General features: G+C 38.7%; 1 protein-coding gene across 1 annotated transcript in view; it reads right to left on the bottom strand.

Annotated features, from left to right (window-relative positions):
• Window positions 1-22,122, bottom strand: part of LOC129313710 (uncharacterized) — a 42,100-nt gene extending 19,978 nt beyond the window's left edge. Inside the window, exons 1-5 of the mRNA XM_054957028.1 lie at window positions 21,430-22,122; window positions 19,752-19,845; window positions 13,827-13,901; window positions 13,291-13,402; window positions 6,282-6,336 (exon numbers count right to left, since the gene is read on the bottom strand). Coding sequence (XP_054813003.1) covers window positions 6,282-6,336; window positions 13,291-13,402; window positions 13,827-13,901; window positions 19,752-19,845; window positions 21,430-21,515 — 422 coding nt within the window. The 5' untranslated portion in view covers window positions 21,516-22,122. The remainder of the gene's footprint in view (window positions 1-6,281; window positions 6,337-13,290; window positions 13,403-13,826; window positions 13,902-19,751; window positions 19,846-21,429) is intronic.
• Window positions 22,123-24,368: the final 2,246 nt, after the last annotated feature.

Below are 24,368 nucleotides of genomic sequence, written 5' to 3'. Positions count from 1 at the left end.
GGGAACACACCCACCCTATCCTTGAAAGCCACATACCTATCATCAATAATATGCCACTACCCTCTCATCTTGCATTAGAATACAACCAAGACCCTTATGAGAGGCATCAGTATATATGTCATAGGGCTTTTGAGGATCTGAAATCACCAGGAGCTGTTAACCTTTCTTTTAAACTCAAGAAAAGCTATCTCGCACCTATCATCCTAAATAAACGGCTTATCCTTCCTTGTGAGCCTAGTCAAAGGCATAAAAATTTGAGCCTATGATCATCGATTTCAATTCCCATTGCGAGCTTGTGGCAAGTGCTTCTAAGGCACGAACAATCATTGGCAACCCATGCCAAGCTTGTGGCAAGCGTTGGCAAGGCCGTGGAAAGCATTGGTGGCCTCGTTCCAGCTTGTTGCAATTGCTGGCAACGAAGGACGAGCTCGTGCTAAGTGTTTTCAATACACGAACAAGCACTGGCAACCCTGCCAAGCTTGTGGCAAGACCCTGGGAAGCCTTGGGAGCTACGTGCAAGCTTGTGGTAATTGTTGGCAATGAAGGGTGAGCTGGTAGCAAGAGCTGCCAAGGCACGAACAAGTATTGCCAACTTGTGGCAAGAGCTGCCAAGGAATGAGCAATCGATGGCAACCCATTCAAAGCTTGTGGAAAGCATTGGCAAGGCCCTCGGAAGCGTTGGCAGCCTCGTGCAAGCTTGTGGCAAATGTTGGCAGGGCGCTCGTGTAAGAGCTGCTAAGGCACGAGCAATCCTTGGCACCCCATGCCAACCTTATGGCAAGCATTGGCAAGTCCTTGGGAAGCGTTAGCAGGCTCTTGCAAGCTTGTGGCAAATTTTGGCAACGAAGGGTAAGCTCGTGGCAAGAGCAGCCAAGGCACGAGCAATAGTTGGCACCCCACGCCAAGCTTGTGGCAAGCATTAGCAAGGCCGTTGGCAACCTTGTGCAAGCTTGTGGCAAATGATGGCAATGAAGGGTGAGCTCATGAGAATAGCTGCCAAGGCATAAGCAATCGTTGGCAACCCATGCTAAGCTTGTGGAAAGCATTGGTAAGGCCCTAGGACACGTTGGCAGGCTCGTGCAAGCTTCTAGCAAATGTTGGCAATGAAAGGTGAGCTCTTGGCAAGAGCTGCCAAGGCATGAGCAATCGTTGGCACCCCATGCCAACCTTGTGGCTAGGGTTGGCAAGTCCCTGGGAAGATCGTACAAGCTTGTGCCAAATGTTGGCAATTGTTGGCACCCCATGCCAACCTTGTGGCAAGGCAAGGCCTTAGGAAGCGTTGTGCAAGCTCGTGGCAAATATTGACAACGTGGCGCTCATTCTAAGAGCTGCTAAAGAACGAGCGATCGGTATCAACCCATTCTAAGCTTGTGGAAAACATTGGCAAGGCCCTCGGAAGCGTTGGCAACCTCGTGCGAGCTTGTGGCAAATGTTGAAGGGGCGCTTGTATCAGGAGCTGCCAAGGCGTGAGCAATCCTTGACACCCCATGCCAACCTTGTGGCAAGCATTGACAAGTCCCTAGGAAGCGTTGGCAGGCTCTTGCAAGCTTGTGGCAAATGTTGGCAATGAAGAATGACCTCGTGGCAAGCGTTGCCAAGGAACGAGCAATCGTTGGCACCCCATGCCAACCTTGTGGCAAGCGTTGGCAAGGCCTTATGAAGCGTTGGTAGCTTGCGGCAAATATTGGCAACGAAGGTGGCGCTCGTTCTAAGAGCTGCTAAAGAACGAGCGATCGGTAGCAACCCATTCTAAGCTTGTGGAAAACATTGGCAAAGGCCCTCAGAAGCGTTGGCAACCTCGTGCAAACTTGTGGCAAATGTTGGCAATGAAGGGGGCGCTTGTATCAGGAGCTACCAAGGCATGAGCAATCCTTGACACCCCATGCCAACCTTGTGGCAAGCATTGACAAGTCCCTAGGAAGCGTTGGCACTTGTGGCAAATGTTAGGAACGAAGGGTGAGCTCGTGGCAAGAGCTACCAAGGCACGAGTGGCAACTCATGCCAAGCTGGTGGCAAGCATTAGCAAGGCCTTGGAAAGCGTTGGCAGCCTCGTGCAAGCTTGTGGTAAATGATGGCAATGAAGGGTGAGCTCGTGGCAAAAGCTGCCGCAATCATTAGCAACCCATACCAAGCTTGTGGGAAGCGTTGGCAAGGCCCTGGGAAGCGTTGAAAGCGCTTGTGGCAAATGTTGGAAAGGGTGAGCTCGCGGCAAGAGCTTCCAAGGCACGAGTAATCGTTGGCACCCCAGGCCAAGCTTGTGGCAAGCGTTGGCAAGGCCCTGGGAAGCGTTGGTAGCTGTGGTAAATGATGGCAATGAAGGGTGAGCTTATGGCAAAAGCTGCCAAGAAACAAGCAATCATTAGCAACCCATGCCAAGCTTGTGGTTGTGGGAAGCATTGGCAGGGAAGCGTTGGGAGCCTTGTGCAAGCTTGTGGCAAATGTTGGAAACGAAGGGTGCGCTCGCGACAAGAGCTTCTAAGGATGGCACCCCGTGCCAAAGCTTATGGCAAGCGTTGGCAAGGCCCTGGGAAGCTTGTGGTAAATGATGGCAATGAAGGGTGAGCTCGTGGCAAAAGCTGCCAAGGAACGGGCAATCATTAGCAACCCATACCAAGCTTGTGGGAAGCGTTGGCAAGAAAGCATTAGGTGCAAGCTTGTGGCAAATGTTGGAAACGAAGGATGAGCTCGTGGCAAGAGCTTCCAAGGCACGAGTAATCGATGGCACCCCATGCCAAGCTTGTGGCAAGCGCACGTTGGCAACCTCGTGCAAGCGTGTGGGAAATATTGTGGGAAATATTGGCAACGAAGGGGGTGCTTGTGTCGAGAGCTGCCAAGGAACGAGCAACTATTGGCTCCCCATATGGCAAACGTTGGCAAGTGCTTAGGAAGTGCTGGCAGCCTCGCACAAGCTGGTGCCAAATGTTGGCCTCGAAGGGTGACCTCGTGGCAAGAGCTGCCAAGGCACAAGTAATTGGTGGCACTCCATGCCAAGCAGGGAAGCATTGGCAAGGCCCTAGAAGCGTTGGCAGCCTCATGATTGCTTCTGGTAAATGTTGGCAACGAAGGGTGAGCTCGTGGCAAGAGTTGCCAAGGCACAAGCAATCTTCTGCACACCATGCCAAGCTTGTGGTAAGCAATGGGCAGTGCAAGCTTGTGGCAAATGTTAGCAACGAACGGTGATCTCGTGGCAAGAGCTGTCAAGGCATGAGCAATCGTTGGCACCCCATGCCAAGCTTGTGGGAAGCATTGGCAAGGCCTTGGCAGCCTCATGATTGCTTCTGGAAAATGTTTGGCAACGAAAGGTGAGCCCATGGCAAGAGCTATCAAGGCTTGCACCCCATGCCAAGCTTGTTGAAGCATTGACAAGGCCCTAAGTGTTGGCAGCCTCAAGGGCAAATGTTAGCAATTGCAAGAGTTGCCAAGCAATCGTTGGCAACCCATGCCAAGCTTATGGCAAAAGGCCTTAGGAAGCGGCCTCATGCAAGCTTGTGGGAAATGTTGGCAACGAAAGGTGAGCTTGTGGCAAGAGCTACCAAGGCACGAGCAATCGTTAACACCCCATGCCAAGCTTGTGGCAAGCATTGGCAAGGCCCTGGGAAGCGTTGGCAGCTTCTTGCTTCTGGCAAATGTTAGCAATGAAGGGTGAGCTCGTGACAAGAGCTGCCAAGGCCCGAGCAGCACCCCATGCCAAGCTGGTCGGAAGCGTTGGCAAGGCCTTGAAAAGCGTTGGCAGCCTCGTGCAAGCTTGTGGGAAATGTTGGCAACGAAAGCTGAGCTCGTACTAAGGAACCTATGCCAACCTTTTGGCAAGCATTTGCAAGCCCCAGAAAAACGTTGCCTCGCGCAAGCTTTTGACAAATGTTGGCCTCGAAGGGTGACCTCGTGCAAGCTTGTGGCAAATGTTGGCAGCGAAGGGTGAGCTCGTGGCAAGAGCTGCCAAGGCACGAGCAATCGTTGGCACCGCATGCCAAGCATGCCAAGCTTGTAGGAAGCATTGGCAAAGCCTTGAGAAGCTTTGACAGCCTCGTGCAAGCTTGTGGCAAATGTTGGCAACGAAGGGTGAGCTCATGGCAAGAGCTACCAAGGCCTTCCAAACTGCCACAAGCTTGAAATGAGTTACCACTGCTTGTTCCTGCCTTGGCAGCACTTGCCACAACCTTGTCTTTCCTTGCCAACAATTACCACAAGCTTGCACACGGTAGCTAATGCTGGGAAGCATTTGCAGCCTCGCGCAATCTTGTGTTGGCAACCCATGGCAAGCATTGGCAAGCCTTAAGTGTTGGCTGCCTCATGCAAGCTTGTGACAATTGTTGGCAACAAAGGACGTGACAAGTACTGCCAAGGCATGAACATGTGGTAAATGTTTTGGATGGCCCTTGCAAGCTTGTGGCTATTGTTGGCAACCAAGAATGAGATTGTGGCAAGTGTTGCCAAAGCACGAACAAGTGCAAGCTTGTGACAAATGTTGACAACAAATGACGAGCTCGTGACAAGTGTTGCTAAGACACGAATGCCAAGGTTGTGACAAGTGTTGGAAAGGCCCTGGAAAGCGTTGGCAGCCTAGTGCAGGCTTTTGGCAATTGTTGACAACGAAGGGCGAACCCCTGGCAAGCGCTGCAAAGGCACATTGGCAACCATGCCAAGCTTGTGGCAAGCATTGGAAAGCCCTAGGAAGCATTGGCAGTCAGGTGCAAGCTTGTGGCAATTGTTGGAAAACTAAAGGCGAGCTCGTGGGAAGTGTTGCCTAGGTACGAACAAGCGTTGACAACCCATACCAAGCTTGTGGTAACTATTTGGAAGGCCTTGGACAGTGTTGGCAACCTCGTACAAGCTTATGGCAATTGTTGGTAATGAAGGGCGAGCTCGGCAAATTTTGCCTAAGCACGAACGAGCCTTGGCAACCCATGCCAAGCTAGTGGCAAGTGTCTAGAAAGCCCTGGAAAGAGTTGGCAACCTAGTGCAAGCTTGTGGCAATTGTTGGCAATGAAGGACGAGCCCGTGGCAGGTGTTACCAAGGCACGAACAAGCATTAGCAATCCATGACAAGCTTGTGGCACACATTGACAAGGCCCTGCATTCGCAACCTCGTGCAAGCTTGTTGCAATTGTTGGCAACAAAGGGCAAGCTCGTGGCAAATGTTGCCTAGGCATGAACAAGCCTTGACAACCCATGCCAAGCTAGTGGCAAGTCTCTGAAAAGTCCTGAAAAGAGTTGACAGCCTAGGGCAAGCTTGTGGCAATTGCGAAAATCCTGTAAGGTTACTGGTTATGTGTTGTTATGGCTACGTCAGTAGGAAATGAAGGAAGGCTGTGTTGAAGGAAGTGATTTTGTGAAGAAAGGTCTACAGCCAAGCTTTTGAGACTGTCGACTTGTTAATCTCAATATGAAAGAAGACTGCTTTCATGTTTTGCTATAATCCGGATATCAAACCTGTAGCTATACATTGCCAGCTATTGTCGGACCGCTCCATAATGAGGCATCGCACCCAGGGGCTTTACTTCATGATGGTTGAAGGCGGGTTTCCGCCCTTGTTGGTGTCATATCACCCATGCAAGCTTGGTAGGCTGATGGGTCCTTGCCTGAAAATCCGAATGACCACAGTTAAGTTGAGATTTATTGCTAATTCATTTAATTATATATCTTTTTTCTTCACTATGCAAATTTACTTTCTTTCATTTATTCTTATTATAGATATTGTTCTATCTCCTTCATTTGTTACATATTGTTATTGTATAATCATCATTCAATTTCAAAGTATGATGTAGTTGAGTGGTGCTTGATGCACCCCCTCTAAATTGCCCTTACCACAATCTACAATCTGAAACCTACATTTTGACATCAAATTAAAATGTGACATTCCATCACCTAAAAAGAACACACTTCACAGAAACAAACAAAGACCAAGAAAAAAAAACAAATTACTCACACAAGTGTAGCTATTGAAGCAAAGCACCCTGTGTAAAAATCAAGTGATTGCTCTGTTCTGCCAATTGGCCAATAGAAGTTAGGGATGACAGAGAGAAAAAAATAAAAGTGGGGGACAAGGTGAATAATGTTTAAACAATAACACAAAATAAATATGAAAATAAATTAATAAACAAACTAAGACAAAAACAGAAAAAATAAGTTATCAATAAGAAAAATAAGAGATAAAAATATGTATAATAAAATAATATAATGAACAAGATAGGGAATCAAGAGAAAGATAAAAAGCAAGTTAAAAATATAACGGTAAATAGCTAGCTCGAAGTAAAAATATCTTTGATTATTGTTAAATTTACCTGGTCAACAACAAGTATGATGTAGTGAGTGGCGCTAGATGAACCCCTCCACAATCTACAATTCATCAAATTAAAATGACAAATTAATTATCCCACATTCCAACACCCAGAAACACACTTCATGAAAACAGACAAGACCAAGAAAAACCAAAAACAAAAACAGAACAGACTCAAACTCACATGTCAGACTATAGCTACTAAGCAGAGCACCAAGTGTAGATTTCTCTACCCCACCATTGTCAGAACATTGGCCAATAGAAGTTAGGGATGACAAAGAAAGAAAAAAATAAAGTAGGAGACAAGGAGGTGCTGAAGTCATAAGCAAAATAATGAAGGAAGAAAAAATGATGATTCTCAGACATGACATGTCTAAAGGATTGAAAAGAAGAGCAAACAAAAGGGTTCAACCAGGAATGAGAAAATGGATGAATGCCATGTGTCTTGAAATAAAACAAATATCATTCATATGAAAAAGATACAAAACCAACTGTATTAAGCAATAATTATTAGGTAAAATAATTAATTGAAAATACAATCACTAACAAGACAAAATTTGTAGAAACAAAATCCATAAAGAACAAACATGAAGACCAAAAATAAGTAAAAATAAGTCTTGAAAGTGAATTGTAATCAAAGGAACAACATCATCAAATAATGTTTATACAATAACACAAAATAAATTAATAAATAAACTAAGACAAAAACAAAAAAATATCAATAAGAAAAATAAGAGCTAAAAAAATGTATAATAAAATAATATAATAAACAAGATGGGGAATCAAGTGAAAAAGAGAATGATAAAATAACAAACCAAAATTATACAATAAAGAACCAATTATATTAAATAGTACCTATTAGAAAGCAAAAAAATAATAATAAAAATTGCCTTTACCGCTGACAAATAATATCACATATTCCATCACTGACGAATAATATTCATAAAAGGATACAAAACCAACTGCATTAATAATAATTAACAATTAATCAAAAATACAATCACTAATAAGATAAAAATAATAAATGTTCTATTGTTGAATTGAACAATATTATCAAATAAATAAAAGTTGAATAATGATTATACAATAACACAAAATAAAAATAAATTAATAAATAAACAAAGTCAATAAGAAAAATAAGAGAAAGTATGAGGATCAAGTTAAAAAAAGAGAAATGACAAAATAACAAGCCAAAATTGTATTGAATAATACCTATTTAAAAGAAATTAAAGTGAAATCAGTAAAATCCCATCAAGTTAAAAAAAGAATGGCAATTAGCTAGCTTTAAGAAATTATAAAATTTATGATGTACCTGATCAAGAATAGTATGATGTAGTTTAATGGTGCTAGATGCACCCATTTGTAATAAAATTATACTTCACAGAAACAAGACCAAACCAAAAAAACAAACAAAACACGCTATGACTCACAAACAGTCTTTGCTAGTGTAGCTACTGAAGCAGAGCAACTGCACCGCCATTGTCAGAACTTGGCCAATAGAGGTTAGGGATGACAAAAATAGAAAAATGAAGTTTCGTACTGAAGTCAACAACGATTCAATCCGGAGAGATCAAATCAAAGGACAAATTGGTGAAAAGCTCATTATCAACACAATTTCTTTCAGAATGGATGCTCTAGAGTCTCCCAAAAATGACAAAATGAAATGAATGAATGCCATGTGTCTCACATACGAAAAAGATACAAAACCAACTGTAGTAAACAATTATCAGGTAAATAAATAATTACTCAAACATACAATCACTAATAAGACAAATAGAAACAAAAAAAAAATCAACAAACATGAAAAGAAGACTAACAATAGTAAGCATTATATAATGAAAATAAGTCTTTGAAAGTGAGGGAATTATAATAAAAGGAACAAAATAAATAATAAAATATTCCAATAAAGAACCAATTACATTAAACACCCATTAGAAAGCAAAAAAATAATCAAGTGAAATTAATAGGCAACATGAAAAAACCCAGTTAAAAAAAGAAAGGTAAATAGAAATTATATGTCAACATATGATGTAGTTGAGGGGTGCAAGATACACCCGTGTAATAAAATTAAATTGCCCTATACCTCAATCTGCAATCTCAAACCTACATTTTCACATCAAATTAAAATGGCAAATAAATTATCCCATATTCCATTACCCAGAAAGACAAGACCAAGAAAAAAAAACCAAAAAAACAAACAGAACAGACAATGATTCACAAACAGTCTTCGCTAGTGTAGCTACTGAAGTAGAGCACCTGTGTAAAAACCAATGAGGTAAAATCAGTAAAAGAAACACACTTCATGGAAAGACAAGAAAAAACCAAAGAAACAAACAGAAACTCTGACTCACCAACAATTTTCACTAGTGTAGTTACTGAACCAGAGCACCCTAAAAAGCAAGTGATCACTCTTCCCCCATTGTCAGAACATTGGCCAATAGAAGTTAGGGATAACAAAGAAAGAAAAAAATGAAGTAAATTGCACTTGCTACAATGTGCAATCTAAAACCTACATTTCCACATCAAATTAAAATGGCAAATAAATTATCCCATATTCAAAGAACCACTTGTGTCATAAGCAAAATAAGAAAGAAGAAAATGACAATTTTGAGGAAAAATTTCAATCTGGAATGACCATAAGCCACGATCAAATTAATGGGCAAATTGGTTAAAACCCATTATCAATACGATTTCATTCAGTATGACGAAATAAAATGAATTAAATGCAATGTGTCTCAAGATAAAATAACATTCATAAGAAAAAGATACAAAACCAACTGTATCAAAATAATAATTAACAAAAAATTTATAGCAATTATCCATCTACAAAGAACAAACATGAAAAGAAGACTAACAATAATAAGCATTATATAATGAAAATAAATATAAATAATAAATGTTTTATTGGTGAATTGAACAATATTACCAAATAAATAAAAGATGAATAATGATTATACAATAACACAAAATAAATATGAAAATAAATTAATAAATAAACAAAGATTAAAACAAAAAAAAATACATTATCAATAAGAAAAATAAAAGTTTAATAAAAAATCTCCAATCTAAAACCTACATTTTCACATCAAATTAAAATGGCAAATAAATTATCTCATATTCCATCACCCCAAATAGAAACACACTTCATTGAAACAAACAAGACCAAACCAAAAAAACAAACAGAACACACTTTGACTCATGAATAGTCTTCGCTAGTGTAGCTATTGATGCAGAGCACCCTGTGTAAAAAGCAAGTGATTGCTCTGCCTCGCCATTGTCAAAACATTGGCCAGTAAAAGTTAGGGATTTCCCAAAAATAAAAATAAAAAGAAGTACGAGACAAGGAAGTGCTAAAGTCATAAGCTAAATGATGAAGGAAGACAATTTTGAGGAAAAAACAGTTCAATCCGGAATGAGAGTAAGCCACAATCAAATCAATGGACAAATTGGTTAAAAGCTCATTATCAATACGATTTCTTTCAGAATGGATGGTCTAGATTAGTCTTCCAAAAATAATGAAATAAAATGAATGAATGCCTTGTGTCTCAAAATAAAATATCATTGATACAAAAAAGATACAAAACCAACTGTATTAAACAATCACTAATAAGACAATCACTAACAAAACCAACTGTATCAGGTAAATAAATAATTAATCTAAAATACAATCACCAATAAGACAATTTATAGAAACAAAAAATTTATCCATCTATAAAGAACAAAATTTATACCAAAATGCTAAGATTGGAAGGACCATGAAGGAACCATGACTTAAGAAAATTGAAAGGATCCAAGGAAATTGAATGATTGCACATTGCCTGAACACGGCCAATCTGACAGCAGTTAAAACAAACACGGTTGAGACATTCACATTGAATGAAGAAAGCGAAAGATACCCCAGAGGCAAACGTGAGGTTTCCATGAAACCTTAGATTTCTTGAAGGAGGAAGACTAGCCTTGAAACAAAGACCATAACCTCTCCAGGGGCATTTTTGATCGAACTCAAAATTTTCCTACCTGACATCCAAATAACCAAGAAGTTTCTAACGTATAAAAATCAACTGGAAAATTGATTCAAATGCAAGGGAATTAAAGGTTGCCATTCTTGTAAGATAACAAGGCCATCATTTATAAAACGTACGGACCACCATTCAACATGAAAAGCAAATCCTCATGACGTTCAAAGTAATGAGTGAACCCGTTATTAAAGAATAGAACCAAAGAAACACACCCCCTCAACTTCAACTTAGCCAGATGAAACTTGCGACTGTCCCAAATGATTCCATGAACATAATGATACTTGCACCAAGAAGAAATAACAAACTTTCCATGAAAAGGATCCATCAGCAACAACAAAGACCAGAAGCAACAAGCAATAAACAACAGGAAGAGGGAAAGAGAAAAGAAAAGGAAAGCCCAAGGAGGAAAAGAAACTTCAGAGAAAAAACAGAGAGACAGAGCTCCCCCATGTGATCAATTTCCCTGTGTCAAGCAAGACAATAAAATAACTACAAACATAGTTTGAACTTTTATCCAAGTATCCTCCACCAACTCTAAACATATTATTCATCCTAAAAATTGCCCCCAACATGAAGCCTAGTGCTCAATACATGGTTAATGCAAAATATTCCCATCTCCAAAGACAGGTCAAATATGAAGTGGGAAAAAGAACACAGGAAGAAGAATAAAGAATAAAAGAATTCCATTTTAAAAAAAAAAAGTAAAACAACTCCTGACATTAAAAAAATGAACAAACTCCCTAAACAACCATTAAAGAAAAGCACTTACATTAAATTGTGGATCTAGCTCAGCTTGCCCTTCAATGATTCCAATCAGTTTATAGTGCTCATGTTGGAGCTTGTCACTGAAGACTCAAACTCTTCGGAGAAAAAAAAAAACATCCTCTTAGGAGGAGAAGGGACAAATGCAATAAAAGTAGAATGGCAAGAAAAAATTGTTATGAATATTAGTTAATTTAAAAATAAAATTTCATACATAGAAAACTTAAATTATTCCCAAAGTTAATTCACAACCTAGTACACTCACACTTAGGTCGGAAGACAACCTAGGACATAACTAAACCAAGTAGTTAAAGTGTCTTATGTTAGGACATAACGAAACTAAGTAGTTAATGTGTGCTTTGTTCCTTAACTAAAGAGAATGAACTCAAACTAAATTCATCCTAGGGATGTAGAACTCAAATATGAAAACTAATAAAATGTGGGAAATTTTGGAACATATTTTTGAAAATTACAATTTTGGCCCAAAACTTTCAATATTGCATTTTAACCATAAAAATCCCAAAATCACAACTCAAATGATTAAAAAAAGTGTTTAAAATACTTATTTTTGTAAAGATTAAGTGACAAAAACCAAGGAAAATGAGGGTGACAAATAGGTATGAAATATCACTCATCAAAATCCCCCACACATAGCTATTGCACTCCTGGACAAAATTTCAAGAAGTTAAAATATATATATATATATATATATAGAAAACATAAATGAGTTCATCATGCTCAAAATGATGATTATGCCAATTCAATTCTCCATGATCAACCTGAAATGATCCTCATGCAACTAGAATATTCAGAATGCAAACCTAGTAAACTTGGATAGGCAAATAACAACACAGGGAAAAGTGTTTACTCTCAACTCACTAGTGTTTAGGGGTAAATTTTCACTCAAGTCCACTTATCCAATCATTCTACCATAGGCTTGTAAAAATTCTAAATCTCCACCACTTATCAGCAAAATGCATGCATGAATCAAAAGGTCTTTCATTTGGTTGTAATGTAAAGGGTGGAAAGTGGATGTAAGAATGCATGTGGAAAGGAAAAAGGTATAACACATGTACACATTTATCCAGCAAACCAATGACATGGGATTCATAAGCATGAGCTAGGTTCAAGACATGGAAATTATACAATAATACTATAAATTAAGAGCAAAGTGATTCATAACCAAGCAAGCAATAACTCTTTTTTCTTCTTTTTCCTGGTTTTTTCTTTCCATTTTTTTAAACATTTTTTCACATTGCCTATTGCCTTTTTCTCTCTTCTTTTTTGACAATCTTTTCTTGACTTTTTCGCCTTGTTCTCTTTTCTTTTTCTTCCTAGCTGTATCGCCCTTGTTCCTTTTCTTTTTGACAATCTTTTCTTGGCTTTTTCTCCTTGTTTTCTTTTCTTTTTTTTTATGGCTATTGCAAAACAATCATTTCAGCTTTCACCTTCAATTCATTCAAATTCATATCAAATATTTTATACAATTCAAAACATCCAAAACTTGAATACTAGACATGCAAATGAATCCCAACAATAATAAATATAGCATAACATGCATTCCTAGAAAGCAAGAGGGTGTAAATAATGAATGGAATGAAAGAAAATAATCAACAGGCCCAAAGTGGCTAGCAAAGGATATAATCATGTTAGGTTGGCTATTTGGCTAGACTGGCTATTTTATACGAATGCCTTGATCATTTTCACAATGCATATGCAAAAGTAGGCTTGATAAAGAATTAGAACAAGTTCTGGAGAATGAAATGGAATAAGTGGAAAATGCACACTAGAAAGGAATCAACATAGGTTCAAAATAACCTTCCATCAGGGCTATGTTATCCCCTAGCTCAAGCAAACCAAGTAAGAACATTCTATCCTATCCTAGCTACACTTGAAACAGCCAAGTCTAACACTTCAAATCTCATTGGCATCTCATCAAACTAAGAATTTTTATATCAAAACAACTGTTTTTTAAATTTTTTTAAAAATTTTGGCCAAATGACCTAAAACACACTTCCCCCCACACTTAAATGCTACATTACCCTCAATGCAAATAGACTTATCAACCTAAATGAAAGCAACACCTAAGGGAAAGAAAGCTTCAAAATGACAAAACCTAAATGCAATGGATGATTTTTTTTTCTACTGGATTACACCCCCCCAGACAATTCCCAATCACAAAAATCAACTAGCAATATTTTGGGAAAGAAAAATTGAAGGAGATGATACAACCTAATTTGAAGCACTTCAAGCACTTGAAGTTGAAGGTGTGATCCATAACAAGCAACTTGCAATCCTTCAAGAGATGCTTGACATCAATATTCCTTCTTGAATTACCCAGTGGCTTGGGATCAATGGGTAATGGATCCAAGATATAAAATATAAAATAAATCAGTTCCTGACATTAATAAAAATAAACTAACTCCTTAGAGAACCATTCAAAAATGCGCTTACAAATTTTTTTAGTTAAAAAGCACTTGCAATGATTCCAAACAATTCCTTACTGCTCTTTGGTAGAGGAGCGTGTTCATAAAAAAGACTCAAAACTCTTTTAAAAAAAAATCCATAAACATTTGAAATTACACATCAGTTGCATCTTCTAAGCTCTACAATAGCATTCAAGAACTTATTTAAACCCCCTAGTATATTACCAAATTAAACATATCAAATACACAAATACATCGATAAAATAATGTTGGGAAATTACAAATTAAACATATTAAATAGACAGATACATTGATAAAATGATGTTGGGGAATTACAGATACCTTTTTAACCAAATCAGTTATGGGACTTTCCATTTTCTCTTGGGGCCTCAATAGCTCTGTTTTAACAGGGAAAACCTGAAATGAAAATAAGCATCATTTACTTCTAGCTAAAAGGCATAATAGAATAAAAGGGCCGTCAAAGAACAATCTCTTGCATGAAAAAAATTTGACCATAAAGCTACTTGTGATAAGGATCCAAGTCAGCTTAGGAGACCACTAATAACTTATCATCGTAGAAAGAAGAGGAAGATAGTTGAAACTGATGCTGTCATGCATGTTTTAAGGGATTTATCTGATTTAAATTAATTATTGCTGTTATTTTAATTGTTATTCTGTTTTAAGTATTAGTTGCTAAATAATAGGACCTCAAGGTTGTTAGGAAGGTTCCTGCAAAGTAGTTCCTGATTTTTAGGCTAGTATCTTGCATTATTTGAATTATTCAGTTTTACTCCTATATTTTAAATATCCAAGCTCTCATACACAGCAGGATATGAATGAAAAAATAAACCCGTTACTCCTTTGAAGATTCTCCTACTTGGCTGTTAAGTTATTTAGAGTGAGATCCTCGCTCTGGCTAACTTAGTAGATTACTCTTCCTAATCCCTACTATTCTAAGTTCTTATCAATTTGGTATCCAAGCTACGTTCGATCAACATGGTGACCACACGTTCAAGCAACAAAACTATAGATTCAAATGCCACTTCCTCCAATAACCCCCCACGCAATGAATCCACTGTAAACCCATTTTCAGATGACCTATTAACAGTAATTGCTTCCAAATTAGAGACGCTTGGATTTGTTGAAAGAAAAGGTAGAGGCACTTGAGGCTTCTGTAAATGGTAGAGGCAGGCGAACTATGGAAGGTCATTATAGGCACTCTCATTAGGAGGAAGACAGTGAAGATGATTTTGACAAAAGAGGCCCACGACCACCATATACAAAAATGGATTTTCCAAAATTTAGTAGAGGGGACCAACGAGGCTAGATTTTGAAGGCTGAAAAATTTTTCCAGTATTATCAAACACCAGAAGACTTGAAGGTAGATGTTGCTTCCATGAATTTAGAGGGAGATGCACTGGATTTATTCTCTTGGATTAATTCAGCACGCACCTTACTTTACTAGGATGATTACTAGGATGAACTCATGAGGGCTTTGCAAGAGCACTATGGACCGCCTAAATTCCAGAATCCTAATGAGCACCTTTGTTCTATCAAGCAAACGAGATCTATTCAAGAATATAGACAAGAATTTGCCAAGTGTGTACCCGAGTTTCTCACTAGCCAAAACATTGCCTTATTGGAGTTTTTTTAATTGGCTTAAAGGAAGAATTGAGAGTTGATGTGCGAATGCCACATGCTGTGTTTAAGGCAGTAAGTCTTGCCCTAGAATACGATAAAATGTCTCAACTTCAACATGGGCCCAAGCCCACAACTTCTTATGATCAAAATCAGTCCAATTTTTATTTCAGCCAACAAAATAACTCTGCACGTGACTCACAAGGGACAGCTTCAGCATTTACACCAAAAGAACTTAGGAGCTCTAACGCGTCATCTTCAAACCTCCATCCAACAAGCACAACGCTGATTAGACTTGCTCTCTCGGACTCCGAACGGCAACACTGCAGGGATAAAGGTCTCTGCTTCCGTTGTGGGGATGTTTTTCAGCCTGGGCATCGCTGCAAAACCTCTTCTCTCTCTTATGAAGATCGACGAGGATGGCCAACCACTATCTGAGTAAAACGAAGCTGTTACAAAAGCTGAAGATGAGATTCCAGAAACTATAGAGATCTCGTTTAATGCGATACTAGGCAATAACACTGCAACAACTATGAAACTCGGTTAGTGCAAAATCGTGATGTCTTGCTACTTGTGGATAGTGGATCCACACATAATTTCATTTTTGATTTATTGGTTCAAGAACCAAGCTTGCCTACTTGCTCTATGTCCATTTTTGGAGTTCAAATTAGAGATGGCAAAATTGTTCACTGCAACAAGGTATGTAAAGAAGCGGAAGTAAAACTTGTAGGCTTAACTCTTAAGCAAGACTCCTACCCCTTCTCTCTTGCGGGAACAGATTTAGTCCTAGAAATTAAGTGATTAGCCTCATTGAACACAATCCAAGCCAACTGGAATGAAATGTTTTTTTTTTTTGGATTGATGGTAAGAGGTATAAGCTTCAAGGAGTGCCTCCATCCACCAACCAAAAGGCAAGTTTACACTCAATGTTTTCTTCTGAGCTTAAATTGAGATCACTGGATGCTCAGTCAATAGATGTGGATGAGCTCATGGTGGAGTTTGATAGTTTGTTTAATGAACCCACCACCTTGCCGCCTTTCAGAGATCATTATCATGCCATCCATCTCCTACTGGGGGCTCAACCTCCTAACTTGCGTCCTTATCGCTATCCTTACTTCCAGAAGACTGAGATTGAGCAACAAGTAGATGAATTGTTATAGAAAGGCTTCATACAGCCAAGTTCAAGCCCTTTTGCTAGTCCAGTCTTATTAGTAAAGAAAGATTTTGTGCATACTATAAGGCTTTGAACTAGATCACGGTCCCAAATAAATACCCAATTCCCAACATTGATGAGCTTTCAAAAGAGTTACATGGTGCCACTTATTTCTCTAAGATCGACCTTCACTCCGAGTACCACCAAGTTCGAGTCCTACCAGTTGACATTCACAAGACGACATTCAGGACACATAGTGGACACTATGAATTTGTCATCATGCCTTTCAAACCAACAAACACCCCTGCTACTTTTCAAGCAGCTATGAATGATCTTTTTCGCCCTTATCTTCAAAAGTTTGTACTAGTTTTCTTTGATGATATCCTAGTCTATAGTCCCACTTCAAAGCAGCATGAAGAGCACCTCCAAATAGCATTCACCACCCTGCAACAACAACATTACCATGCCAACTTTAAGAAGTGTGAATTTGGACAGACTTGTGTATCCTTCTTGGGCCATAAAGTTTCAGCACAAAGAGTAGAAACATACTTTGAAAAGATAAGCACTGTGAGTGAGTGGTCAAAACCTACCAATGTGACCAAGCCTCATGGCTTCCTAGGGCTTACAGGCTATTGCTGACAGTTTGTCATGAACTATGGTATTATTGCTCATCCCCTTACTGAATTAACTAAAAAGAATGCTTTTTGCTGGTCACCTGAAGCACAGAGAGCTTTGAGAGGCTTAAATGTCATCTTATTATTGCTCCTGTTTTAAAACTTCCTAACTTTACTGCTGAGTTTGTTGTAAAATGTAATGCCTTCATGGATGGTGTTGTGGCAATTCTTATGCAGAATGACCATCCCATTGCTCTTTATAACAAAGGGCTATCTTTCTCTAATAGGTTTCAATTTGCTTATGATCAAGAGCTCTTGGCGTCAGTATTAGCACTCCAAAAATGGCGTCATTACTTATTGGGGAGGCATTTTACAATGAGGACTGATCATAGCAGTTTCAAGAATTTGCTACAGCAAAGAATTTTAACAAATACCCAACAACGCCTCATCCTTAAACTCCTTTCCTTTGATTTTACTCTTGTGTATAAGGCTGGAAAAGAAAATATTGGGGCTGATTCACTGTCCAGGAGGCCACAACATGCTGATTTTCTCACTATGGTGATACCTGTACCATTGAAGTATCTAGAATTGCAGCAGGCTTTGATAGCTGACTCATTTACAGCTGCTATCATTGCTGCGTTGAAAGAAAATCCAAGCTCTCACCCTGGTTACAGCTTGGTTGAGCAGAAATTGTATTTTAATGGGCGCTTGGTCATTCCCCAAAGCTCCTCTCCTCACTCCAAGCTGCTACAAGAGGCACATGTGACGCCTTCTGGGGGTCATGGGGGCTTCTTAAAAACTTTAAAGCTTCTATCAAATACAGTTTACTGACCCAAAATGAAACATGATGTGAAAGCTATAGCACAGCAATGCTTTACTTGTCAGAAGAATAAGTATGAAACTCTATCTCCTGCTGGTTTTTTTGCAGTTTTTACCTATTCCTACCCAAATTTGGGAAGATATTTCCCTTGATTTTATTGTGGGGTTGCCCAAATCTGGTGGCTTTGACACTATATTGGTGGTAGTTGTTAGGCTGAGTAAATACTACAATGTTATTCCCCTATCACATCCTCATACTGCAAAATCTGTGGCCACTCGTTTTTGTAAAGAAATTGTTCGTTTGCATGGCAAACCTCATTACATTGTTTCAAATAGGGACTCACTTTTCTTGAGTGCCTTTTGGCAAGAATTGTTCAAATTAAGTCAAACTCACATTCAAATGAATACTACCTGCCACCCACAGAGTGATGGGCAAATTGAAGTGGTCAACCGTTGTCTTAAGACTTGCCCAAGGTGTTTTGCACATGAACAGCCACATTCTTGGAATAAGTTTTTATGTTGGGCTGAATTTTCATTCAACAGCAGTTTCCATGTTGGCACAACACTACTCCCTTCAAGGTGGTGTATTGTAGGGACCCACCTCCCCTTCATCCTTTCATTAAAGGTGAAACTCATATTGATGACCTTGCTGTACAATTGGAAACTAGAGACCAAATGCTGCAACTGCTCAAGGATAATTTGAACAAAGCTCAACACCAACTGAAGATGTATGCTAACCATCATCCGCATGAGCTCTCTTTTGAGGTAGGAGATACAGTTTTCTTACAGATTCAGCCCTTCAGGCAACGCTCACTGTCACACAAGAATCATGACAAGCTCTCACCTAGGTTTTTTGGGCCTTATAGCATAGTTTGCAAGGTGGGACCAAAGGCTTATGAACTGAAGCTCCCTTCAACAGCTAAAATTCACCCAATTTTTCATGTCTCATTATTGCGAGGAGCTCAGGGATGCCTCCTCTGGACCCTCTAGCTGAATTGCCACTCTCAACGGATTTTGAACTCATTTTGGCACCTGAAACAGTACTATCTCATCACTGGAAGGGACCTCATTTGGAGTTATTGATCCAGTGGGAATCCAGACCAAAGGATGAATCAAGTTGGGAAGATTATGATCTCTTTGCACAGCAATTTCCAACCTTCCACCTTGAGGACAAGTCATTTTTTCAGGGGGGAGTAATGATAAGGATCCAAGTTAGCTTAGGAGACCACTAATAACTTATCATCGTAGAAAGAAGAGGAAGATAGTTGAAACTGATGCAGTCATGCATGTTTTAAGAGATTTATCTGATTTAAATTAATTATTGCTGTTATTTGGATTGTTATTTGAATTTTTATTCTGTTTTAAGTATTAGTTGCTAAATAATAGGACCTCAAGGTTGTTAGGGAGGTTCCTGCGTGTTAGTTCCTAATTTTTAGGCTAGTATCTTGCATTATTTGAATTATTCAGTTGTACTCCTTTATTTTAAATATCCAAGCTCCCATACACAGCAGGATATGAATGAAGAAGTAAACCCGTTACTCCTTTGGAGATTCTCCTACTTGGCTGTTAAGTTATTTAGAGTGAGATCCTTGCTCTGACTAACTTAGCAGATTACTCTTCCTAATCCCTACTATTCTAAGTTCTTATCAACTTGTCAGCATAAGGGAAATTTCTCAAGCAGTACCAAAGTCAAGTGAGTAATTATTTTTTGAGCTTAAATCAATTCCTAAGAATTAACGAAAGGTTAAAAAATCAAGAAGAATATGGAAAAAAAAAAAGGTTAAACATATTGATGCAACTGTTTACAGCTAGACCAATACATCACGAATGTAAGGAGAATATTTTCTTTCTGACCAAAAATCTGCAATGATATTAATATTAATCCAGTAGGGTAAAACTGCCCAAATGAGTGAGGAGACTTTGGAAAAGACCAAGTTACCCAATGAGATTTTTAGATGGAATTTTTCAGTGTGAATAATCACAAACTACCAAATTGAGAGTGAAAAGAGGCCAGCTGTTACATTAACTTGACTGTCAATTTACAATTGATTGGAAGGTCATCCCATGCTTAGCATCCTCATATGCCGCTGCCTGCAATTCTTCATAGCTAATATCACCAACAATGTCACAAGGAGCGCTGCATCCAAAAAATTTAAGTCAAATTTTATTTTACCGAGCTTTTTTTCCCATTCAAGCAAAAGAGAATTGGAGTGTTGTTTGCTGAAGTAAACTCAAAAGAGAATCAGAGTATTGTTTCCTGAAGTATACTCTAAAAAACATAATTTATCACCACAGTTGTCAGAAAATGCATGAGCATAGCTTTCTATGCCGCGTCTTGAGATGAAAATGGAGGTTAAACCTTGTTTTCCTCTCAAGTAAGTTCACAATGAACTTGGTTCCATACATACTACAGACATTGACCACAAAGTCCACATAATAAAACATGCCAGTGAGTATGATATTGTTTTCTTTGAAGTAATGGATTGGTTTTTTTTTTTCAGACCAATAAAAAAAATCCATTACTACTTATTACCCTATTTGATGGCTAACAAATAAAGAATTTCTTGCTTCAACCACGTATATGATGCCGATCAACAGGGTCAAAATGCAATAGCCCCAACTCATGTTGAAGTTCCAACTCATATGCCTAAGCACACAAGTTTATTACAAGGGGACGGAGATCAAGCATTTAATTGTGGTTTAGCAAATACTATTAAGACTAAACACATGCTAAATTATATGTTTTAAACTTTTAATACCAAATCAGCTTTCTATTCTGGCAGCAAATTAACATCTCATACACTATAGAGTATTCAATGTAAGAAATCACTGCTCACAAAGGAACAATGTAAGTTAAACCCAATTCAAATATATCAAAAGATATATTCAGTGCTCTTCTATATATTTGACCACATCCAACAATCAATCATAACACCCACAAATAAAAGACTATTAGCAAGTTTATATTAATCATAAGCCCAAAATAAAAACTGTTGACCATTCACCATTAAATGAAGGAATCTGAGATGTAATCCAATCAACCAAACTTTGTGAAGCAATACAGACACAATATAAAAATCAAGTACATAATACAAACAACATTCACAAGTTTCCAAAAGAGGGTGCTGCGGTTCTTCTCGATGTCCAAAAGAAAATGATGAGCATGAAAACCATATTTGAAGAGCACAATGTAAAATGATTCTATTTAGACTATAGTGAAGAGTTTTGGTTGTGGTGCACTGTAGAAGTAAAGGAAGGATGATGCAGAGAGAGAAAGACTTAAAGTTTAAAAACTAATGAAGAATGGAAGGAGAAATCGACAGAAATGACCAAGCTTTGTATCTATTGAATGCTATCATTCGGTAGGGTAATTGAAGCATAGAGGAAGAGAAAGGATAATTTTTTTAGCAAAATATAAGTGCATTAACCGTGAGAGATGTTGGATCAATTACCATTCTTCACTCCTCCCAAATCCTTTCCCCCATCGCAAATTCTTCTTCCAAAGGTTAATTTAATGGAGAAATCCTAGATGAAGGAGGAAAACAAACGAACAAGTAATTAAGAACAATTGATCAGAACTTTGGGGGGGGGGAATAAAAAAGCATGGCAATATGACTGAAGAAGAAAAATAAAGAAGAACAGCGGAGAAGACAGGGATTATTGGCTTCTATATTCTGATATAGATCGTTAATGGGCAAAAGCGACAAGATATTTAAACAACCTGAAGGGGTCAGAGTGGATGTCGATCTCATTCTCATTTGTCCTCCGCCTCCCTTGATGACCCTCACCGCCAACCAAGAACAACATGAACTGGGTCACAGATGGCACTTCAAATAGACGCGCACTGTCCCCTTCACCTTCTTAGTGCTGCCTTCGGTTGTGACCGAATCAAATACATGTACACCCCCTGTCTCTTGCTTAGGACATTCTAGAAGAGAGAGTGGAAGGAATGAAAGTGGCGGACAGGTGATTAGGAGGGAAAATCGACGCACATTTGCCACTAACATCGACGCGCATTTGCCACCACCTTCATCGTTCATCGCACAAAGAGAACACAAACTCACAATTTCCTCCTTCAAAATCCTCAAACTTGCCTTAGATCCCAGTCGCCTCTGCCTCAGATCGTTCAACCGTTCTACCGAAGACCAATATCCCAAAATTGACATCAACCCTCTTTGAGAATGCCCACACACAAAACCGAATTGCCCAGTGCACAAACGCACCGAGCCAAACGAAACCCTCCCTCACACTCGGCCTGTGCCGAGAAAAGATTGCCATAGACGGCATCGCTCCGCCGTGCGGAGAACCCTCCGAAAACGAGGCGAGGGTTTAAAACCCTAGCAAGGCATGAGACCCCAGCCAATCGTTTCCAAATGACTGAGTCCCAGTCTTCAAGAATCACGCCGCAAATACCGTCAATTATTTGCGCCTCGCTTTGGTTACATGATAGCAGCCACTAATAACAGCTTGGCAGAATCGCGCAGATGGGCTCATCACTCATGATTGGAAATAAAAAGCCCTCAATGCAAAGGGAAGGAAATAAATAAATAAAAGAAAGCCCAACAGAAATTATGGTTGAACGGTAAATCATCATCATCTTAAATTGAAGGCTTTACCATTAACTTGAATTTGAATAAATTTTATCTTTAAATTTTGAGCCCAAGATTCACTGAAATTTAGTTTTCTAATTTACTTAATTGTTATTAATAATAATTAATTTTTATTAAAAAATAATACCTCATTTTATTCCATAATCATTCACACTGTTCAATTTAAATATTATTATTATTATTATTATTATTATTATTATTATTATTATTTGTATGCAAAAGATATTATAAACGCATGCGCACTAAGACTTCTGTTTTTATATGCAAGAATAGATATTTAGCCTCCTTTCACAAAACACTTGTTGGCTATGTGTGCTATAGATTTGTCAGAAGTATTTTCCCTTAAGACAGTTAGCTTTAAAAAAATAAAATAAATGCACGTCTATCTATGAAATGCTAGAGAGAGAAGCTCTACCCTCTCTCTAGTTTCCTGGAGAGAAGGTTCTACTTCTCCCTTGTTCTCTTTCTTGTCTCTTGATCCAGTGTTTACTCTGCTCTACTCTACCCTACTTCATGATCACCAAACAAGCAATCAATCCAAACTTTATCTTTTCAACTACACAATCATATAAAGAGTCTATGAATCCACCTGCGTCCAAGGAGGAAACTTATTTATTGCACAGAAACAACTCTAAAGCAAATGATGTGATGATCGATAAAGAAACAGAAGCTCAACAACATTCACATCTAGAAACTCAACATCATTCACAAATCCAGACTCAACAGATAAGCATGGACAGCGATGTGAATCATCAAGACCAACAAATAGAAGTGCAATCACATGATGGCCCTGCTGAAAATGTAAACCATAATAAAAACTTCAATGCCTCAAGGAATTGAAGCTCCTATCTCTTATAAGGAGTCACTGATAGGCTACAATGGTTGCTATGGAATCAAAACTGGAAAGGAATCTAACCATAGAAACGAAGCACTTGTAAAAGAACTAGAGACAGATTGGTCACCATCTAAAAGAACAAAAAAACTAATACACCAGCACCCAACTCTCCAAATTTCTAATGAGGAATGGAAGAATATATGCTTGTTATGGATGGATGCCATAGTCATCAATACTCTGGGATTACATCTCAATCCTAAATCTCTAAAGCCCAGGTTAGCTAAAATGTGGCAACAAGAGATTATGAATTGATTGATCTGGTTAATTGTTATTACATTATTAGAACCAATGATCAATCTACCTATGATAAAATCCTGAACGGTGGCCCTTGGACAATTTTTGACCACTGTATTCTTGTGCAACATTGGGCACCCACTTCAATCCGAACTCAAATATCTTAGGCAAGGTCGTACTATGGGTCAGATTATCTAAATCCCCACAATGCTATGATAAAGAAATTCTATGAAGATTAGGAAATTGTATTGGAAAAACTCTGAAAGTCAATTCCAACTCTTTATTTGAGTCTGATTCTAAAGACAAACAGGGGAAGACGGAAAGAGGGAAGTTCATGAGAATTAGTGTTGAAATTGATCTCCAAAAAAAATCGGTACCCAAGCTATTGATCAGGGATGAATTTATATACATAGAATATGAAAGTTTAAATCTAATTTGCTTTGGTGTGGATGCTATGGGCATAACAAAAATATTTTCCCACATAACCTAAAGAACAAAAATGAAAATAGATCTACAAAAGGAAAACATCCTATCGGCCAAACAGCACCAGCAACAGTAACCAAAGGTACTCGAAGAAAGCTCAAGATTGAAAATCTTAGTCAAGCACCCCGAGACTCACCGAAAAATAATCTGACCTGCTAGAAAATGAATATGGAGAATGGATGAAGTACAAGTACTCGAGAAGCTCTCGATTCTAAGAAACCTAGTGGATTTTCCAACCCACACATCACAGTCGTGAAAAAACCGTTGCTTCCAGATCATGCTTTGACATTCTTGCCAACCTTAACCAGGACTCTAGCGGCGCAAATCAGAGAGAGGCATACCTCCAACGATCCATCTAAGCCTTCACCTACGAGGATTGTTAGACAGATTTGGAGGAGGAAAGATATACAACTGGTACGAAAAGAAATCGGGCGAGAG

The sequence above is a fragment of the Prosopis cineraria genome, unplaced genomic scaffold (genome assembly GCF_029017545.1).
Source record: "Prosopis cineraria cultivar Desert tree isolate PC_DT_omini unplaced genomic scaffold, ASM2901754v1 PC6, whole genome shotgun sequence".
Classification (NCBI taxonomy): domain Eukaryota; kingdom Viridiplantae; phylum Streptophyta; class Magnoliopsida; order Fabales; family Fabaceae; genus Prosopis; species Prosopis cineraria.
The sequence above is the reverse complement of the archived record's forward strand: the minus strand, read 5'-3'. Positions and strand labels throughout refer to the sequence as shown.